Genomic DNA, 19,301 nt, shown 5'->3' on the forward strand with positions numbered 1-19,301 from the left:
ATTGGCTCTGCAAAGACCTTCCTGGCTGTCACAAAAGGGACACGGTGGCTTTTGCCAATGAGCACTCTGGCTTTAGCCCTCAATTGAAGGCGGCTGCACAAGGGTTAAATTTCCCCCCTCATATCCTGTCTAAAAAGGACTCTGAATTTCAAGGCAAAGGTAAACCACACACAGGCATAAAGAGGAAGTTTTGCTGTTTTCAAGTCAGTACACTAAGAAAATCAGAGCGACAACTCATTCCTGGATATGGGAATAAAGTGTAAAGCTCTCGAGTTCTGAATGGGGCACGACGGTTTTGGCGTTCACATGGAGAGTAACGCTGCTGTGTATGGATTTAAAGCACTAGAAGCCACATGAAAAAGTAACTAAGAAATTATTTAGTGGGTATTCTCAACATTTAGCAGCACAGAAACAGAGGGACCTTCCTTCCCTCGTACACCAGAGAATCCCGCTTTACACTAATATCGCACATCTCCATTCCACTCGTTAGTGCCAAAGTGATGCATATCTCTTACAAATGGCCAAATTCACAAGCAAAACATTTAAACCAGAAATCGTTTAGTTCCACATTTATTGCAGATATTAAAAGGTTAACAATGCTAACATGTTTACTTACACTAAAAAGAAATGTCAGTTATCCAATAACATAAGCGTCTAATTGTTACTAGCTTAGCACTACTGCCAGTTTGCACAGAACAGAAACCAGCAAATTGCTCTGCAAGAATAATGGCAAAAAACCAACCAAAAAGACAGTAGACACAGCACTGAAGTTAGTTAAAATGGTCACTGAAGCTTGCAGTCTTCATGGAAGAGAGCCTGGAACTAAAATAACAGAAAAGAAGCTAGTAAGCTTTAACCAAGGCAACGGATCCGCACAACAAATGTTTCACATGTACAAGTATTGCAAATTTTCAAATCAGAGCTGCCTGCAAAAGCAGGTCAAAACGAAAAGGAAACTCCTTCTGCAAAAGGAGCGTAAGGTCATCTCTTGGTAAAACAAGATAAAAGTGGCAAACGGTAACCCATGCGAGAGCAGGGCCGGGACCCCAGCACAGCGCTGCTCTGCTGGTATCTTGTCCAAAATTCAAGCTCGGCCCAAGAAAGACAGAGCACACTGGAGTGGGCCAGGGTGGCAGACTCAGATTTCCTCAACGTTCCCCTTTATTCTCAAGACAGCATCACACTCTGAACTGCACTGCACTCACAAGGACGGCACCATTTCCAACCTGGATGCCAACAGTTCTCCCAGATTGGGCAAGGAGGTGAACTGGAAGTTTGCAGGGGAATAGAAATTGTGACCAGCAACACCAGCAGCTTCATCACTAAAAGAAAAGCCAAACCCATTCGAGCGGGCCGGAGGAATAAATCAGATGCCAACAATACTGGTTGCAGAGTGTCATTCTAAACCAGATGGTGACCGCTAGATAATTAGGCACAGGAGAGAAGGAGTGGCAGCAAAGAACACACCCAAACAGAACTTCACAGGGAAGCACACGCTGCCCAATACTGTAACTGATGATCTTTTGAGTGGCCTGTGGTGCAGAACATTAAAGGATTTTAAACATCTCCAAGTAGAGTCTGTGAGAAATGTCTGGGCTCTCAAATGTCCTTAAATTTGACAAGCAGGTGAACTTATTTGTATTTATAGCCTTCATGCTTCAGTTTCTTGTAAAGGTGAAGACACATGTGATGTTCATGGAAAAACAGAACTACCAGTGTATTTTTCTATACCTGCCATTGTGGTTTCATTTAGTGATTACGTGCCTGGAGGCACCTAAACCCAAGTGACTGGGAAATTACACTGCGACATGATTTTGTTTCTCATGGTTTCAAAGACTTGTACAGTAAAGGAGAAAAAAAATCTTGCATTCATCATCTAAAACTGGTTATTACCAGCAAGGAAAAGCTTGTTGCTACAGAATGAAAATGAGGACACTCCCTTTCAGCCAGTGGGGTTTCTAATGGAGAAAGAATACCGTTTTGTTCTTTGAACAGCAGGCACAGGCCAGTGGGTAACTGAGGAGCACGTTTTCTTACGTTTTTGTCAGTGAGGAACTTGAGATGCTGCCACATTCTTGTGGGCTGCCATGAGCGGGTACCGCAAGCGCGCGGCTCTGCAAGAAGCGTGGTGCAGGATGGAAACAGCGGCAAGACAGCGCTCACTCCTGCTCAGCAAAACATGCGCCAGCTCAAGAGAAGACTCTTCAGAGAAGGAGATTCTGGCAGTTTAACATTCCAGGGGAGACTTTGGACTGGTTTGAGAGAGGTAATGATGGAGAATGAGTACACTAAAAAGCATGCTATTGAATTCTGTCACGGTCAGTTAGCCAGTCCCAGATCCCTTATTGATGTGCAAGGTGGAAGAAGATGAATGATCAGACCTTGAATGATTATTTGTGGTAATACTGCTAAAGCTTTCGTGTCTGCAGAACTGCTTCGCCAAGCAGCTACATAATGCTTTTTGTTGATTAATCCGCTCTTCGCTTTCAGTAAATTCTGGCACGGTCCCTTAGAAGTACCAGGTTATCTTAGTTCTTGGCATTTTTTTCAATACAAGAACTCCTGCAAAGCAAATATTTGATAGAACACAGAAATGACTCTCTAAACTGATGGTCTTATAACACTGGTGATCCAATTCCAGGTGACTTCCACGTATTTTCTTCGGTATTTTCTGCAGACACGTGAATTGCACCTGCTCGTGGCTTAAACTTTTTGAGAAGGAAAGAAATTAGGCAAGAATGTGTTGGAGAAGAGCTGCAAATCTGTGTAAAAACAAAATGTACACTTCAAATATGTACTACTTGCTCATGACAATGCAAAGCCTTAGCAGCTGAGGTTTTCAAGGAAGAGTTTAGTGTTATCACACTCAGATGAACCCAGTTGTTCATCCTATGCTTCAAAGTCTAGACTCCTATACAAAAGAAGCAGGCAGGCAGACTTCTTGTATGGAAGAAAGGAAACTGCTTTGTGCAGGCTCCAGAAGTAGATCAGATGAAGCCATCGATAAAATGTAGTAAAACAAAATCTGAACTGCCTTGCAAGAAGATCTGAACTGGAGAAGACTCTTGGCTTCAGCAAGGATCAGAGCCAAACCGGGCCAGGCGGGTTTTTCATGTTGCTTATTCCATTTCTCATCATGAAACAGGCAAACTCGGCCAAAGAGAGAGGTAAACAGGCACTTCCGAGAACAAAAGCAGTTGTTTCTTCCTCAGAAGATGACATTCAAGTTGTTAGCTTGCACAATTAAATACAAGACTAACTTTAATCTTGGAAAATGTTTTAATACTTTAGTGTTCAAGTCCACTACTATAGAACCAAGTGTTCTTCACACTGGCAGACTCTGCCGAGGGTCTTGCACACAGCAGCCTCTGCATGTCCGTGCTCTTTCTAGCGAGCGAGTTTCTTATGTCAAACCTAGGAAGTAACATTGGGGGTAATTCAGCAGTTCATCGGAGCTCTGGATTTTCATTCAATGCTAAGAAGCCAGATATACCCATGGAAACAGCAATATTTTCTTGGTAAAGGAAGACTTAAAAACCCTGGTATTTTAATGTTTGCAGGAATTCATAAACCAGACGTGTCCATTGCACATACCTATTTACTTGCTCTTTTCTGCCTGTACATTTGTATCATTCTTTGACGGAAAACATCAAATGCATCTTCTTTATTTTCTTCCCCTGCAACACCCAAGCCCTCCCCTGCAGAGGTAGCACCCCTAGGGAGCAAAATGAAGAGTTAGAACACTCCGTTCCTGTTACATTTCACAACGTGCAGAAGAGATCTAAACAACAGCTTCCAACACAGACACAATTCAAGTGGAAAGTAATTCTGCTTCATTTGGGGGAGAAGGGGAGCGGAGCCTTGGTACTTGGCACACCGGACCAACTAGAAACAACTCTAGAGTGATGCCCTACTGATGCAAGCCCAGCTACAAGCAAGGCTCTAACACCGGTGAACACAAGAGAGCTACAGGTGAAATAAACTGCTCTCTCGCTGTCCATTTGCTGAAGAATGAAATATAGAAAATAAAGTGATGGCCACTGGACCACTGGGAGCACTAAGGAAAAAAGAAAACAAACCACCACAAGTATCCACCAACTAAAATGACCAGTGCTATCCAAGGCATGAAGAGACAATAGAAATCCCTGGAGAAAGACGAGTGTTAAACCACAGACTATGTGCGTGGACTAGAAAGCTTGTCATATGGGTTTAGAGAGAACTAAAGAGTTTCTGGCTCATTATTCAGCCAGGGAGTTGAAGGAGAAGGATTTCTATCTCCTTATTCAGTCAGGGGGCTGGAGGAGGTGTTACCCATTCTCCACGCTGGCAGCAGTGGACACTGGATAGAGCAACTTTAAAAGACAAAATGAAGATTCAGATCCAAAAGTGTATTTTAAAAGAAAAAGCAGACTTACCTTCTGGCAGATGTACTTACCTCATTCAGCATGCAGTGGAATGAATCACATAATTAGAGTGAAAATAAATTTGTTGCCTAAACCTAGGAGTACTGTATAGGATATTCCTAAAGTCTATGTATGTATTATGTACCTGGTGTGCTAGCGAGGAGATTCCCAGGATACTATGTGTTAAAAGACCTAAACACACTAAGTAATAAAAAACACCTCCTGAAGAACAGGGGCACCCACATAATCTTTTGGAAGGGTCTGTACACTGAGGCATTCAGGCTGCAGCCTCCAGTCACGTCAAACTGGACGGCAAGGAACGACCAAGACCAGACTTGGCCCAAACTGGCCAGAAAAACACATGAAGTCTCCACGCTCAACTGTGCGTCAAGAAGGGAACAAAACACTGATCTGGCCACATCTAGGTGGGTTAGAGAAATCGAGTTACTATTAGAATCCCAGCCTTTGCCAGAGCTGTCAAATTTCTGTATCGTGTTCCCATTACATACACTTTTACAGGCTCTCGGATTCCTTTTCCCCGTGTCCCAAGGCCGTGTCCTTCTTGCCAGCCCATCTTCTGAAGCATCTGGAACCCCACGTTCCTGTTCGTCAGTTTCTTGTGTGAAAATTCTAAATCTTTTGGTTTCTACAAAGGGGAAAAAAAAAACGGAAAAACAAAGGTTCTTTTGTTATACAGAGAGATCATGTACCAAAAATCCCTCACCCCCGCAATAAATTGGCGTGTTGCCCCCAGGCTTATCTCTGTTGAGTCTGGTTTTATCCCTTTGCACCTTCAAATATAGTTTGGTGCTCTTTGAAAGAGCAAAGATCCTTTTTCCCCATTAAGACAGGTCAGGAGGATGGAGCCAGGCTCTTCTCGGTGACAACCAATGACAGGACAAGGGACAGTGGGTTCAAACTGGAACACAGGAGGTTCCACTTAAATTTGAGAAGAAACTTGTTTGGGGTGAGGGTGGCAGAGCCTGGCCCAGGCTGCCCAGGGGGTTGTGGAGTCTCCTTCTGTGCAGACATTCCAACCCGCCTGGACACCTTCCTGTGTAACCTCATCTGGGTGTTCCTGCTCCATGGGGGGATTGCACTGCATGAGCTTTCCAGGTCCCTTCCAACCCCTCACATTCTGTGATTCTGTGTTCTTTACCTTCTTCTTCTTTGTAACTGGGCAACCACGAGGCCTATCATAAGCAATTCGGACAGGTTCATGCACTGCAAATCAAATCAATGACAAAATTCAGCTGTAAAGAGAAACAATTTTAATACAGAACTCCAAAAGTACATCTCAAGTGGGACTAACTCAATGCTTTGGCCTAAAATCGGAACCCTTAAGAAAGATCTGAATTTAAAAAAACAACAAAGAAAACCCCAAACCAACCAACACACACAGGGTTTTTTTTTCCCTGTCCACCACAAACCTGGTAATTAGTACGTGTATGTATTTAGTTTTGGACACATCATGCCAGCAATACACTGATGGATAATATACTATAAGGACTTTCGATCTTTCCTTTCCCTGAGCATCTGTAATACTCTGACAGAAAACTCAAACTGGACTTACATGAGCTTATCATACATCATTTTCATATCACAAATGAGAGCCTTCACCAACAGAAATCATTACGTAAAGACATTTGTTAAAGAATGCATTCATTTTTATACTAAATAAATGTAATTCTTTTAGCCATTGACAATCAGTACCAAGCACATAAAAATCAGGAATTCTGTACTGATACCTCCACAATCTCGTTTAAGTAACACTCACCTTTTGGTTCTTCTATGAGGCAAATCCTTTTAGATGCAGGAATCATACCAACTTTCAGAGACTTGCTGCTGATTCGTTTGCGAGGAAATAGGGTACCAGGAGCAGGAGCGGATGCCTGTGTCGACAGATTGGGTACAGCACCGTCAGAGGAGGTGGCTAGCTGCATTTCACCTGTCGAAATCTCCTCTCCTGTTTTGGAACACATCTCTTCTGCTAGGTTTTCCACACTTCTACCTGCTGATGTGTCATCCTCTTCCTCCTCCTCTGCTTGCTCCATTTCTTCCAAAGGCTGGGAGATATCCTCCTCAAACTCAGCTTCCTCCTCATTATCTTCTTCCTCTTCTTCTTCATACTCTTCTTCTTCTGAAATATCCACATTTCTCTCTTCAGGTTTAGCACTGTCCCCAGCATCAGTTACTTCTGACACAGCACTGAAGTTAATAGATGGACGTAGCTCATAGACTTTCATTCGGTAAAATTTGAAAGCAGAACTGTTTCGATCCTGTAAAAACCTGAGCAAAAATTACAGTGAAAACAATATCAGAAAGAGATTTGCTTTAGCCAGTATGAAGTAAGACATTAGAAATAAATCTCTTATTATTTTTTGAATTCTCATGCCAGGTGTGTTTTTGTAGAAACGTAGAATTCCCCAACACCACGTACCAAGAAGAACAACCGTTCTCCTCGGTTCTTACAGACTGCTTTTTATCAGCACTTCCCAAACTGTGTTGTAAAGAATTCAGTACAATTATCTTAATGATATAGTTGGAGAAACTAAGAAAGACACCAGCTTTGGATGACCCAGAAGGCAAAGAGCAGACCCCAGAAGAGAATTCAGGCTTCCAAATTTCAATCACGTGGTCTGTATGGAAACAGGAGTATTGACTCAGAGACAGGAGAGACTATAGGGCTCCATTTTTATTGGCACAGTATGACTGAAAGAAAAAAACCTGTGCTGATTTACACTAGAGCACTTAAGCCATTTTAATCAAAGCCTCACTTAAAACAAACCAAACCACACCACACCACGACAAGAGCAAAACCCCAAGAGTGAAAACACTTTGGCAGAACCCTGTTTCAAGATGCAAGCTGATTACTTAGGATAGAAAAGCAAAAAATAACAAATCAGTGCATGTACGTGTTTGCGAGAGGTGTTTTTCTTTCTTAGGTAATGCAGATATTCACCATTAATGGAGGTGCTGAGCAGGACAACAGGGAGTGTTGCTCAAAATCCTCTGTTCCTAAACACATTGAATAAAAGCATACATCTCAACAAACAATAAAAGGAAATAGCTCCTTAGTAATTGTTTAGATGCATTTTGATTTTTCTTATCAGTGCATTTACACAGATAAATGTGGGACTCACCAAAGGTCTGGGTTATCTGCACTGTTGTCTATGCTGAACTGCTCAATTTCTGGTCCTACCTGAGCGACAAACTTGGCAAGTTTCTCGGCAGTTTCCATTGTTTTAGCATCCACTGCAAGAAAGAGAACGCTTGTTATCTACAGCTTCCTACAAAATCTGCACCACTGGAAGGTTAACAGAGTTGAGAACTATCTACTTGAGCAAAATAAATGATTTTGAGAATTTCCAGCAGAATATTCTATGTGATTCTTTTCTCCTACAATTTACAATTTTAAAATCTTATCTTGAATCTTCACTCACCATCAGGAAACGGAGAGGACAATGGTGGGAAAAGTTCAGGTGGTGCTAATAAATTCTCCACATCTGCCCTTTCTTCTGCTGGCAGAGCGAGCTCTGAACTGGCGGCACATTGTGAGGACGAGGTGGTGTCGAGGGGAGAATTCTCAGACGGGCTGGTTTCTGACACCGAAGTTTTTGACTGGACGGAACCCTGAAGATGTTTGTCTTGGTGCTTCAGCACCGTACCTGCCGAAAGCACGGTCTGCGTCCCTGTGGTTGCTCTCCTCACCTTCCTTCCTCGCACACAGTGTTGGGCGATAATTCCAAGCCTTTTCCTTTTAAATAGCTTCCTCTTAATACTTGCGACTTTCCTGGCATATAACATGGCTCTGACTGATTCTGTTGCAGATTCTTCCAGTGTTCTGCCCTCGCCACCCGCTTCCTTTCCAGCCGATGTCCGCCTTTGCACCTCTGATAACTTCAGTCTGTAATACTTGTATTCTAGACTATCTTCATCAGACAAGAACCTAAAGAAAATCACAGAAACACAAGGAAAGCCCAAGCTAAAAGCACAGCTAATCTCAAATTCTCCGACCAAAACCTCAGTAGCAACTGATCCTTTTTTCCAGGGTTATACATCAGTTCTTCCGTTAACGTCAGCCTGCATCAGTTTTTCTCAGAGTAACAGCCAACTCCACTTCTAAAGCAGTAAGTGAAGGATGCCAAGCAAATAAATGATGGAGGGTTTTGACGTGAATAATTTATAAGTAATTAATCACCCATGCTGCAATTCATACATGAAGAGGTATGTCATTATTATGCCATTATTGACAGATCAAAAGGAATGTGATCTATTAGACAAAACAGAAGCAACGGACAACTTCCAGGGATATCAAGAAGTATAATTAGCTGAGGAAACATTTTCCTAAGTCTGCTTAAACATATAGTAGGCTTTGATCTTATACCCATTGAAGGAAATACTGAGTTTAATTACATATATTCCAAAGATTTTCAGCAGAGAGTACTCTGATGACATACTGTTCAAACACACCTACCAATATTCAGGACAGTTCTTTTGAGCATTTCTCTCTTTGGCAGACAAAGTGCCTGAAACAATGCTGTTCACCAGCTGTTCGATTACCTCCACGACTTTCCGATCAGCTCGCTGGGGGGCTATGGGGAGAAATAAAATGCAGCTGTTGTATTATTCTCATCATTGGAGTATCAATATGTCATCTTAGTTATTCTTTGACACACTGACATTTGCAATTTTTCAACATGTTAACACAAAAAAGGCTGCACTTAATACTAGAATAAATTAAGGAAACCTCAGAAACATTCTGTTTTCTCAATGCAAGTTAGATTCTAGAGCAGTTTATTATGAGACCCAGTGCAGTTTACAAAATATATCCTGAGCCATCCTGGGCACGTCAAGCCACCCTTTAAATGGAAATGACTTACAGCACCAAAAGGATTTTGTGCAAAATAAAGGAATTATATACTGTAAAGTATCTTAAAACAGTTCACTCACTTTTAGCTTTTGTGTCAGGAGAGGGTTTTTTAAGCTGTGCTGTGGACTCCGGCTCAGCCTTCTTCATCTGAATTGGATATCCACTTTTCTCCAACCAAGCCTTCAAGTTTTCAATGTACTCTCTTCCGAACAACGTTGAATCGTCAAAGTTTGGGAATAGTGTTGGCGCTGGAGCCATTTCCTGGAGTCCTACGGCTTCAAGTATTTTCTCTTGCCTAAAAACAGATGCTAGCGCAAAGGTCTGACCCAGAAGGGCTAGAGACTTACGGCACAGAGAGACTGTGGTCTCAAAAGCACTTGCCATTTCTCTTGGATTACCAAAACCGCTCGTCTTAATGCTCAATTCATAAGCATTGCAGGCCATAAGCAGCGGTGTAACACCTTTTAGGAGGCGGTCTTGAAGCCTCATTATGTATTTATCAAAAGGTTTGATTATTTCAAAGAAGCAGTTCTTTGTTTTCACAGCACCTTTGTCCAACAGCATGTTTAAAAACTCATTGTCCACTTTGGGAGTTTTCAGAGCAGCATGTTGTAAACTCTTGATAGTAAAGAAACAATAATCTCTGTGTTCTGGCTTTAAGGAGCATTTGAATGAAGCGAGCATTTTTGCACAGGTTTCTGTCTCCAGCTCGAAGAGAGCTCCAAAGAGCCGGGAAAATTCTGCATCATTTTTTATTGCGTGAAACCCAGCCCATTTGATAATTTCTATTCCAAATGTTGAAAAGATGTCTGATTTGTCCACAAGATCAAAACTGAGATTTCTGAAAACATGTGCTGGCTTCGGGAGCCTGAGAATAGGTCTCTGGGTTGTTAAAGTCGGCCTCTGATTAGGTCGTGGAGGCAACTTTTGATTAGGGCGTGGGACGGGCACCGGCCTCTGGTTGGGCTGTTCAGCGGTTTCAGGCGTTTGATCAGGTTGCAGAGCTGGTTTCTGATCAGAGCCTGGTGGCAGTTTTTTAGTGTTCCATTTCTTCAGGGGAGGTTTGATATCTCCTTTGAAGACTTTAGCTTTAACAGTGCCCCTCGTAAGGCGCTTTCCTCGCAGAACTCTTCCCCTGCCGATGCTGCCCCTCCGTAGCGGGGGCCGGAACTCACTGTCGGATTGAATTCCAAAGTCCACATCATACTCCTGATTGTCCATGTTGCCATATTCATCTTCCATGAGTCCTGGTGATCTAAAATCACCTAAAATATCTGAAGAACTAAAATCAGTTTCATGTGGTCCAGTGGATTCCCAAGAGTCAGGAGGGCCGTAGTCCTGGTCGTGTGAAACCAGGCCCCCGTACTCCCAATCGTGGGACGTCGGGTGCCCGCATTCCCGATCGCGAGATGCTGGGTGCCCGTACTCCCGGTCGTGTGAAGCCGGACGCCCAAACTGCCGGTCCCGAGATGCCAGGTGGCCAAAGTCCCGGTCCCGAGATGCTGGACGGCCGTACTGTTCATGGTAATAGTTCTCTTTCCTGATGAGAGGACTAGCAGAGCGATAAGAAGGTCCTGGATAGTCATCTCGAGGGTCTTCACTCCAGTCATCGTGTGGATGGTGCTGGGCGTTGTCATGAGCGTATCTTCCATCGTCATGAAAACTGTCTTCGAATCTTGGTCTTGGGAGAGGCCTTGAATGAGCTGGAATGATAAAAACATAAGTACACCAATACACTGCAAGTAATACTCAGAAAAAGAAATAACAAACACATTTACACACCTAGTAGAGTGAACATACCAAAACTACTGAAAAACAGTGCACTGGAATTGCACAGTTGAACAGAAGACCATATTTTTTACAAACTCATACACAATTATCTCAGATAACATTAAAGTCAGAAACACTAGAATTTCCTGCAAAGCGTCCAAGAATTCCTATTCCTTAATTCCAATAAACTCAAAAGGTAAAGAATACTTGAGCAAATTAAGTATTCAAAATAAATTATTTCATTGAAGCTTATACAACTTTGAGGAAACAGATCTCATTTTAAAACTCTCAATTTCATATGAATAAAATACAAGTTATTTTTCTGCACATTTTAAGCACCAAATCAGAACACAAAAGCACTTGCAGATCATGTTTTGTACACATTCACTAGATTAATGTGCTGCGTTTAGCGCTTTCTCTAAAAATAACACGAAATACAAAGACCCAGAGGCATCAAATGCACTCCTACGTTTATTTAACTTATCAGCCATCAACAGAATTCCATCCTGCAGTGATGTCTCTGGAGTCCTCCCTGAAACTGGACCCACTCTCTGATGCAGCCTAAACAGAATTCCTTTGTTTGAAATTCGCTTTTTTTGCCTGGAATTTGCCTCCCACATTGAAACAGTGGCAATCATACCAAGCTATTAGCCTCTTAAAAATAGAAGTGGAAAAACACCAGCACAAGTCCACGTTTTAGGCAAATATATATAAACGGAAGGCAAGAAATCGAACAAAGCTGTTACCAGAATAGCTCTTATAATCCACAGCACCGGTTTCATTACCTTTGAAATGATGGATTGTGTTCTCCAGAGCATCACCCCGGTCCATGCGATACCTTTTAACTTTGTCCTGCACCACAGCATCAAACGTCTCCCGTGTGATCCGCCGAGAGGCCATTTTTATCCTGGAGCAAAACAGCACAAAGCCGGCCCTGACCGGGGCAGCTCCTCCCGCCGCCGAACCGCTAACGCCGCCGGTACCTCCCGCCGGCCCGGCCCCCCCCGCTGAGCTGGGCCCGGGCGGATTCTCCTCAGCGGGGTGCGGAGCTCCCTCCCCCGGCTCCCCTCACGGGCCTGAGGTGAATGGCAGCGTGACGAGGGAGCCGCTGCCGCCTCCCGCCTTCCCACCCCTCACCGGGTGACCCCCCCGGCAGCCTGTCCGCCCGCTGCCACACGCGCAGATACCCGCAGGAGAAGGAGCCGCCCCCGGCCCGCCCCGCCGGGAGCCGGCCCTGCCCTCCCCGCCCCCGCGCAGTCCCGCCGCCTCCCCGCCACACACGAATCTCCCAGCAGCCCCCGCGGGACGCCGCTCGCTCGCCCCCTCCCTCCCCGCGCCTGCGCAATGCGGACCCCGCCGCGCCGCAGGCACCGCCTCCTCATCCCCTCAAGGCGGGTGGTTTCGGGCCGGTACCGACGGAGAGGGCGCGGGTTCGAGCCGCACGGCGCGGTAAGCAGAAGGGAAGCGGGCGTGGGCGACCCGCAGCCTCCCGCTCCGCCGGCGGGGCCCTGGGACACCCGCTGCCGTGCAGGCCCGCTTCAGCGAGTTCCCGCATAGAGCGCATGCGCAAACGGCGACTGACCGCATGTGTGTGGCGAGGGAGCACGTTACGGGAGGGCGCAGGCGCACTTGGACACACCGAGTTCTTTTTCGCGCCGCCTGAGGGGCACCGGCGTGACTTTTTGCCTTGGCGCATGGGCGCTGAGGGGCTGAGCCGGCGGTGGGCGGAGCCAGCTGCGCACGGCGGCCGCGCAGAGCCGGCGCTGTCAGCCCGCTGCTCTTTGTCAGGCGGGAGGAGCCCGTCACCGAGCGACGAGGGACGGAGGTGGGCGGTGGTGAGGAGAACCGGGGCTCCTTGTGCGCCTGGGAGCTCCCCCGGTACCTGCGCCCCGTTCCTGGGTCCTGTCCGGTGGAGGTCTCGCTGAGAGACTGAGGGGCGGGATGCGCTGGGCCTGCTGAGGGGGTGCGCGGTGAAGCGGGCCCGGCTGCGGGCTCCGCCTGCCATGGGCCTCGAGTGTGAGGGGTTTCGGGACTCTGTGTGCCCGGGCAGGCTGCCCGCTGTGCCCTGGCACCGTAACACCCATCAGCAGCAGGGCCTTCCCCATCCAAATCCTGGGCCTCTGAGTTCTTCCCTTTTTCTTTTAATTGCTTTATTTCTAACCGCTAAAAAAAAGCCCAGACAAACCAAAATAACCCAAACATCCCTTTACCATATATTTTTGATTTTGGGTTCTGTGCTTTTGTTTTTGGAAAGATCAAGCCCCGCCCTTTGTTTCTGATTAACTTTAGAAGGTTTCGCACCAGACACTAATTGTGAACTGTGTTAATGACAGGACAAGGAGGTAGTTTATCCCATTGGAGGAAAATGGGATCGAAACAGATTGCGCAGGAAACATTTGATGATGCAGTGCAAGAAAATATTACAGAATTTGAAATGGATCCAGAAGAGGCTGTGAGAGAAGCTGTGCAGCAGTTTGAGTCCCAAGGTATTATAGATTCGTTTATTTTTGCAGTTTGGGTTATTACAAGCTGAGGTTTTACATATCTTAAATATTAAGAGAACCTGCATGCAAAGATTGAGCATCCGGTGTTGTAAAGACACCTTTGTGAAGTGGAACGTAGACACTATTAATGCTAACCTAGTTTCATTGAGTAATTATGACTGAAAAAGTCTTTAGGTCAAACTGCAGGGTGCAGTTTGGTGAATGAAATTTAACTCATTTTTATTTTATGTTTTCTCCCCCAATTTTGACATTTAGCTGGAATCGATGCTTTATTCCAGGACATATTTGGCTGTTATAGTTAGCCAGAACTTTGTCAGCCTTTGATCCATGCTTTACAATAAGTTTATCATTGTTCAGTGTGGTTAACTTGACAAATCTTAGCCAAGCTGCTGTAACTAATATTAATCTTGTTTCTGTTTGTCCTTTTAGGTGTTGACCTGAGCAACATTGTGAAAGCTGTGCGGCAGCCTGCCTCTGAAAATGGTCAAAAGCACCAAATTTTGCTGGTAGGAGCACAAATAGACGTTGTCTTCTAAGGATCAGGGTTATATAATAGTTTAAATAGTAGACTAAGAATGAGATTTATCTTCAATGTCTGCCTCTGTCTCATTTCTTTGTGAGCTCTTTGACAAAGCAAACAGTGGTGGCAGAAGTACAGAGGAGCCCCCATTCCTCCATGGCTTCTATGCATTCTTTGATACAGTTGCTTCTTAGCTGTGTCAAACTAATTTTAAATTTAAAAGAAGACTATTATTATAAATAAACAAATCTGACTGCCTGTGAAGAACTGTCCTTGTTCCTTCACAGTTCAGATTGAAAAATGACTCTTATTCTCTTCTTTAGACTTTAGATTCCCTCGGGAGAGCCGTTGCTGACTCTGATCTCGCTGAGATGGCCGAGCAGCTCGTGGTCTTCACCGATCAGTGCAAAGAACAGCTGGCTTTCCGCTACCTGGCTGGGCAGAACGGTGCCTATTCTGTGGTATTCTCTGCCTGCCAGCTGGCCTCAGGAGACAGAAATTTAATGCTGAAGGCCTTTTCTACTTTATCTGCCGTCTTGGATGGGCAGCCAGACCTGCTTGACTCTGCTGGCCAGGTTCTGCTGCTCCAAACTCTGCAAGAATATAGAGAGGATGCGGAAATGACGCTGGCTGGGATGCGGTGCATTCGGCACGCCTGCCTGAAACACGAGCAGAACCGTCAGGACTTTGTCAAAGGTGGGGTTCTGCCGCTGCTGACCGGAGCCATAGTCCAGCACGGAGACAGCGCCGACGTCGTCCGAACGGCCTCCTCGACGCTCAGGGTCATGACATTTGACGACGACATCCGCGTGCCCTTTGGTCATGCTCATGATCACGCCAAAATGATTGTGTTAGAAAATGATGGGTTGAGAGTCCTCATTGAAGCTGCAAAAGGTAAAATTAACCCCATGGCTGTTGATCCTAACTTTGAATCATCCGTGCTTTCTTACCTCAAAACTCTGCTTTGTTGTAACTTGAAGCTCCTTAGAGATGATTCAGAAATTTGCCACTAAAATGTTTAATTCTTTTGGTGAAATGTGCCCCAAGAGAGAAAAATCACATGGCTGCTCCAGAGACCAGCAGCAGCACCGAGGTGACCGTTATCAGAACTGTTTGTCAGTCTGTCTAGGAAGTATTTAACAGCCCAGAGCAGCTTTACAGGTGCGTTATCCTTGCTGAGGTGCTGCATTCTTGCCAAGATATTCTGTCTCTGTCTAGATACAGAGTGAACAGGATGTCATCTGTGTGCTGATGTGTTTTAATATATAAAGTGAAATTCGCTGTTTCCTTTTTTTTTAAGTGAAGCAAAGTAGAACACATTAATTCTGCTCACCCCTCCTTCCTTGTAGTGACTCCATTTGTCACCTCTCCTCTGCAGCATTCACAGATAACTCCAGCGTTCTCAGTGAACTGTGTGCCACCCTTTCTCGCCTCTCTGTCCGGAATGAATTCTGTCAAGAAATTGTGGACCTTGGCGGCTTAAATTTTATGGTGGCTCTCCTGGCTGACTCCATTGACCATCCGGTGAGCGATATAAAATGTACTTTGGAGCGGAGGTAATGGAGCAGGGTGTGCTCCTCAGTTTAAAGTCCTTGCTGTGAACGGGCCTTAGACAGTGCATTATTTTAGGTGCAATTAGGGTTGAAACCCAACCAGTGATCCCTATTTACAGCTTTATATACAGAACTAGGTTACCTGTGGGTAAGAATGCAGGAATTCTGAGCCCCTTGTGCATAGTTCTGTCATCCAGATTCCAAGAGCAGAACTCTACTTACTCCCAGCAAAGCTGAGCTGCTGGTTTTCCACCATTCTAGTGGAAAATTCCAGCTACAAGATGTTCAAGAGGATTTAGATGCTTGAGTCCCAGAGGGCTGATGTTTGATTCTTTAAGCTTCTTTGAAAACCTCTGCCACTAACAAGGTTCATTATTACTCTGTGTAGAACGAAATTGTGGCTGGGGATGTCAGTGACTGAGAATAATATTGCCGTTCATAACTGGGAATGACAACTGTTTGAATGGGATGCTCTGGTTGGCTTTCAAAAATCTCTAAGACTTTCTGCAGCTTTCTAAGTTGTTGTTTGTTTTTTTGATGGATGGAGGACGTGGTGAAGCAGGTGCTCAGCGCCATCCGAGCAGTTGCAGGTAACGACGATGTGAAAGATGCCATCGTTAATGCTGGGACAACGGACCTCATTGTGCTGGCCATAAGCCATCACCTTGCCAACCCTCAGGTACGTGCTGGAGTGGGTGATGAAGTCCCAGCAGGGCTGGGGACAGAGCAGGTTTGGGTTGTATAACACAGCTGTGCTATCTTGGCTGCTGTGGAGGACTTGTGATAATGAACAGCTTGTGCTAAGAGCAAATACATTCTATGTATGCTTGTTAAATGGTTGTGGCTGAGCAGTGTATTAAACCTTTAACTCCAGTGTTGTGGCATGGATAAGCACATGCTTTGGCGAGTATTTGCGTAAATGTAAAGGTATGTCCACTTTATTAGGGGTTTTTCTTGTTCCTGAATCAGATGAATACCAGATACAATGTTTTACAGCTCTGGGGTGTGAAACTTGGTTTACGTGCCAGAGAAGCAGGATGTTTCAGTGGAAGATACTTAGAAAAAATAAAAATAAATGTTAAAAATTGCCTAAAAAAGAAACAAACTCCGAATACTTTTTTTTGTCTCCCCTGAAATCAGCATTTTCAGTGAGTGTCTCTGCTCCTTTGCCTTGCAGATCTGCGAGCAAGGCTGTGCAGCCTTGTGCATGCTGGCTTTGCGCAAACCCGAGAACTGTAACGTCATCATGGAAGGCGGAGGGGCGTTGGCGGCTCTTCAGGCCATGAAAGCACACCCACGAGAAGTGGCTGTACAGGTATTTGCCTCGGAGCGCTAGGTTATTTATTCGGGATTAGCGTTGGCTGCGTTCACAGCTTCATTGGGATTTTGTCCTTTACTTGACAAATACCAAAAGGTTCTGAGCGTGTTGGGAATGTGGTGTCTAAATGCAGGACTCCCTGTGTCTGTCACCCTGATGTGATCAGAGCAAAATTTAGCTTGGATTTCAAACCCACCTGAATTCAGGTTCAAGCAACTGTGGAATGTCGTGCTTCTCTTGCAGGTGTTACTTCTTAAAAAAGCAGGACGAGGACAGGCTCTTTCAGACTCTGCCTGTGCTATGATGTTATCTGTCTTATAGGATACATATAGATTGCCATCTGTTCTCCAGAGTCGAATAAAACACCTGCATGGCAAGAACTTGCCCTCTAGTTTCTCACGCGAGTCTCAGTAGGGCCTGTGTCCATTTTTGTGTTCTCTAGAATATTAAAATACTGTAGAAAATATTTTCTGAAAGAATATTGTAAGCTAAGTGCCAGGGAAGGTGGAAAAGGGGGGCGTCTTGGCATCACTTAAAGAAGTGCTTGGTATTGCTTGGCAGGTGTTTGAGATGTGCTGGTGTTCTGACAGAAGCAGGAGGTTTTGTTATACAAACCTTCATGGAAAATAGCAGCCATGCTTTTGTCCTTGGATTTATTCTTCTTTGTTGCTGTCTACTGTACATTGGTCGTGCAGGAAAGGTTCTTCAGTTAGAGCCAGATCTGCGTTGTGCGTGCCAGCATCCTCCACGGGTGGGATTTCCCTACAAAAGACGCTAAAATCTCTCATTTGCCTCTCTCCTCAGAAACAGGCTTGCATGCTGATCCGCAACCTGGTCTCCCGGAGCCGGGACTTTTCTCAGCCCATCTTAGAGATGGGAGCTGAGAACCTGATCACAGAAGCTCGTGCGACGCACAAGGACTGCGATGACGTGGCCAAAGCTGCGCTGAGGGATCTGGGCTGCAAAGTGGAGCTCCGCGAGCTGTGGACAGGTCAGAAGGGGAGCCTGGCTCAGTGAATCGGCCACCACTGAGCTGCGGAGCTTCAAGACATCTGTGCACGTCAAGTCTTAAGGGGGGAAACGAAGTGGCGTGGATTCATTTGCAGTTCCATCCAACTGGAACATCTGAAGCAAATGCCTGGCTTGTGAGGCTGCGGTGAACTTTTTTTGGGAGCTACAGCTGGAATGGCTTTATGCATTCACAGGCTGCAAGTCAACTCTGTGTAGTAATTATTCACCAAATCATCTAATGCCTGAAGATGATCTGCTCCCTCCATTGTTATGTCTATTCCTTGTTTACAGAACGGGGCCATTCCCGTGTGCTCTGTTCTGTACAGCAAGAGCAAAAGTGGCTCTTTTTTGGTAGAGTTTGGTACGTACTGCAGCAGCTGGTTCTGATTTGTTCCTCTGCTCTCTGCAAGAAGCCCGAGCCGGTAACGGGATGGATGAGGAGGAACTCCATCATTTGTGAATGTGTTCTGTCCTGTTGTACTGTTCTACTAACTGTTATTTTACTGCTGACCGTATTCTGCGCTGCTGCTTTGTTTTGGATTTTCAGCCAACATAACATTTTAAACAAAAGCAAAGTAAGAATTTTGAGTAGTGTGGCCCAAAGCAACATAACTTTGATGTTGCCCTTTGCATATAGGTGGAAGGTTCACATTCTCTTTCAGTGAGATGAGCAAGTCAGGGACTGGTAGCGAGTTACAAAGCAGTGGTGGTATCATGCAGCAGGAAGCCAGCCCTGGGGAGCCCAGGTTTTGGTTGTATCTTAGCAGGGTGACGCTTCCCTGGATCCAGGAGTGCTGTGATTGCGATGAAGAGGCCGTGTGCCTCGTGGGCTGAAGACAGCTGTGGACTTGGGGGCAAAAAGGGAGACATGAAACATCCAGAAACGTTCTGAAATCTCCACTCAAGGCATCTGCCAGACTGTGGTGTTACCAGCTCTGCTCTGGGTGCTGAACCTTCCTCCTTGCACTGCTGATGATGTTGTACTTGAATGGATGTTTTCTAATGTGATACTCTCTGTAGAAATGTTGATTCTATAAAATATAAAAAAAGTGCAAGGGTGGATAGCTCTTTCTGGAGCCTTTTTGAGACAGAAAAAGAAGGGTGGTGGCAATGTCTCGGTGCCTCCTCCAGCCCCATGCTGTTTGCCAGCAGATAGCAAAGGTCGTTGTGTTCTGAGGCTCCTAATCCTGTGTGAGCGTTCATAGGAGGAAAGGCTGCCCGGCTCTGCTCTCTCCTGTGTGCCAAGCACCGTGTGCTGCTCTGACCTCCTCCCTGCCATCCTCCTGTGCAGAGTCCAGGCTCCTTTGTGGCAGAGCCGCCAAGAAGAGCTGATGAAGAAACCCTGAGGG

At 45.4% G+C, this 19,301-nt stretch overlaps 2 protein-coding genes across 16 annotated transcripts; one reads left to right on the forward strand and one right to left on the reverse strand.

Moving 5' to 3' along the window:
• Nucleotides 1–554: 554 nt before the first annotated feature.
• Nucleotides 555–12,751, reverse strand: SUGP2 (SURP and G-patch domain containing 2). 12 transcript variants are annotated; one of them, XR_010468225.1, is made up of 12 exons: nt 12,629–12,695; nt 11,832–11,953; nt 9,357–10,979; nt 8,881–8,998; nt 7,847–8,352; nt 7,547–7,658; nt 6,415–6,692; nt 6,181–6,295; nt 5,563–5,627; nt 4,913–5,049; nt 3,595–3,715; nt 555–3,414 (listed from the first exon to the last, which is right to left on the reverse strand). XR_010468225.1 is itself a non-coding variant. In XM_065042075.1 (11 exons), exons 1-10 carry the CDS (start codon nt 12,631–12,633, stop codon nt 3,595–3,597), a joined length of 3,321 nt encoding a protein of 1,106 aa, XP_064898147.1. In that variant the 5' UTR covers nt 12,634–12,751; the 3' UTR covers nt 555–822. The 12 variants fall into 12 exon arrangements, 10 of the variants coding, with proteins under 10 accessions (XP_064898147.1, XP_064898148.1, XP_064898149.1 ...); XR_010468224.1 differs by having other exon boundaries at nt 555–3,715; XM_065042075.1 differs by having other exon boundaries at nt 555–822; nt 6,181–6,692; nt 12,629–12,751.
• On the forward strand, nt 12,333–19,012 carry ARMC6 (armadillo repeat containing 6). 4 transcript variants are annotated; one of them, XM_065042087.1, is made up of 8 exons: nt 12,333–12,495; nt 13,380–13,532; nt 13,980–14,056; nt 14,394–14,964; nt 15,449–15,594; nt 16,171–16,302; nt 16,801–16,938; nt 17,746–19,012. In XM_065042087.1, exons 2-8 carry the CDS (start codon nt 13,412–13,414, stop codon nt 17,956–17,958), a joined length of 1,398 nt encoding a protein of 465 aa, XP_064898159.1. In that variant the 5' UTR covers nt 12,333–12,495; nt 13,380–13,411; the 3' UTR covers nt 17,959–19,012. The 4 variants fall into 4 exon arrangements, with proteins under 4 accessions (XP_064898159.1, XP_005505520.2, XP_013223447.2 ...); XM_005505463.3 differs by lacking the exon at nt 12,333–12,495 and adding an exon at nt 12,736–12,871; XM_013367993.3 differs by lacking the exon at nt 12,333–12,495 and adding an exon at nt 12,743–12,881.
• The last annotated feature ends 289 nt before the right edge of the window (nt 19,013–19,301 follow it).

This window comes from Columba livia, chromosome 27 (genome assembly GCF_036013475.1).
Source record: "Columba livia isolate bColLiv1 breed racing homer chromosome 27, bColLiv1.pat.W.v2, whole genome shotgun sequence".
In the NCBI taxonomy this organism is placed as follows: Eukaryota; Metazoa; Chordata; class Aves; order Columbiformes; family Columbidae; genus Columba; species Columba livia.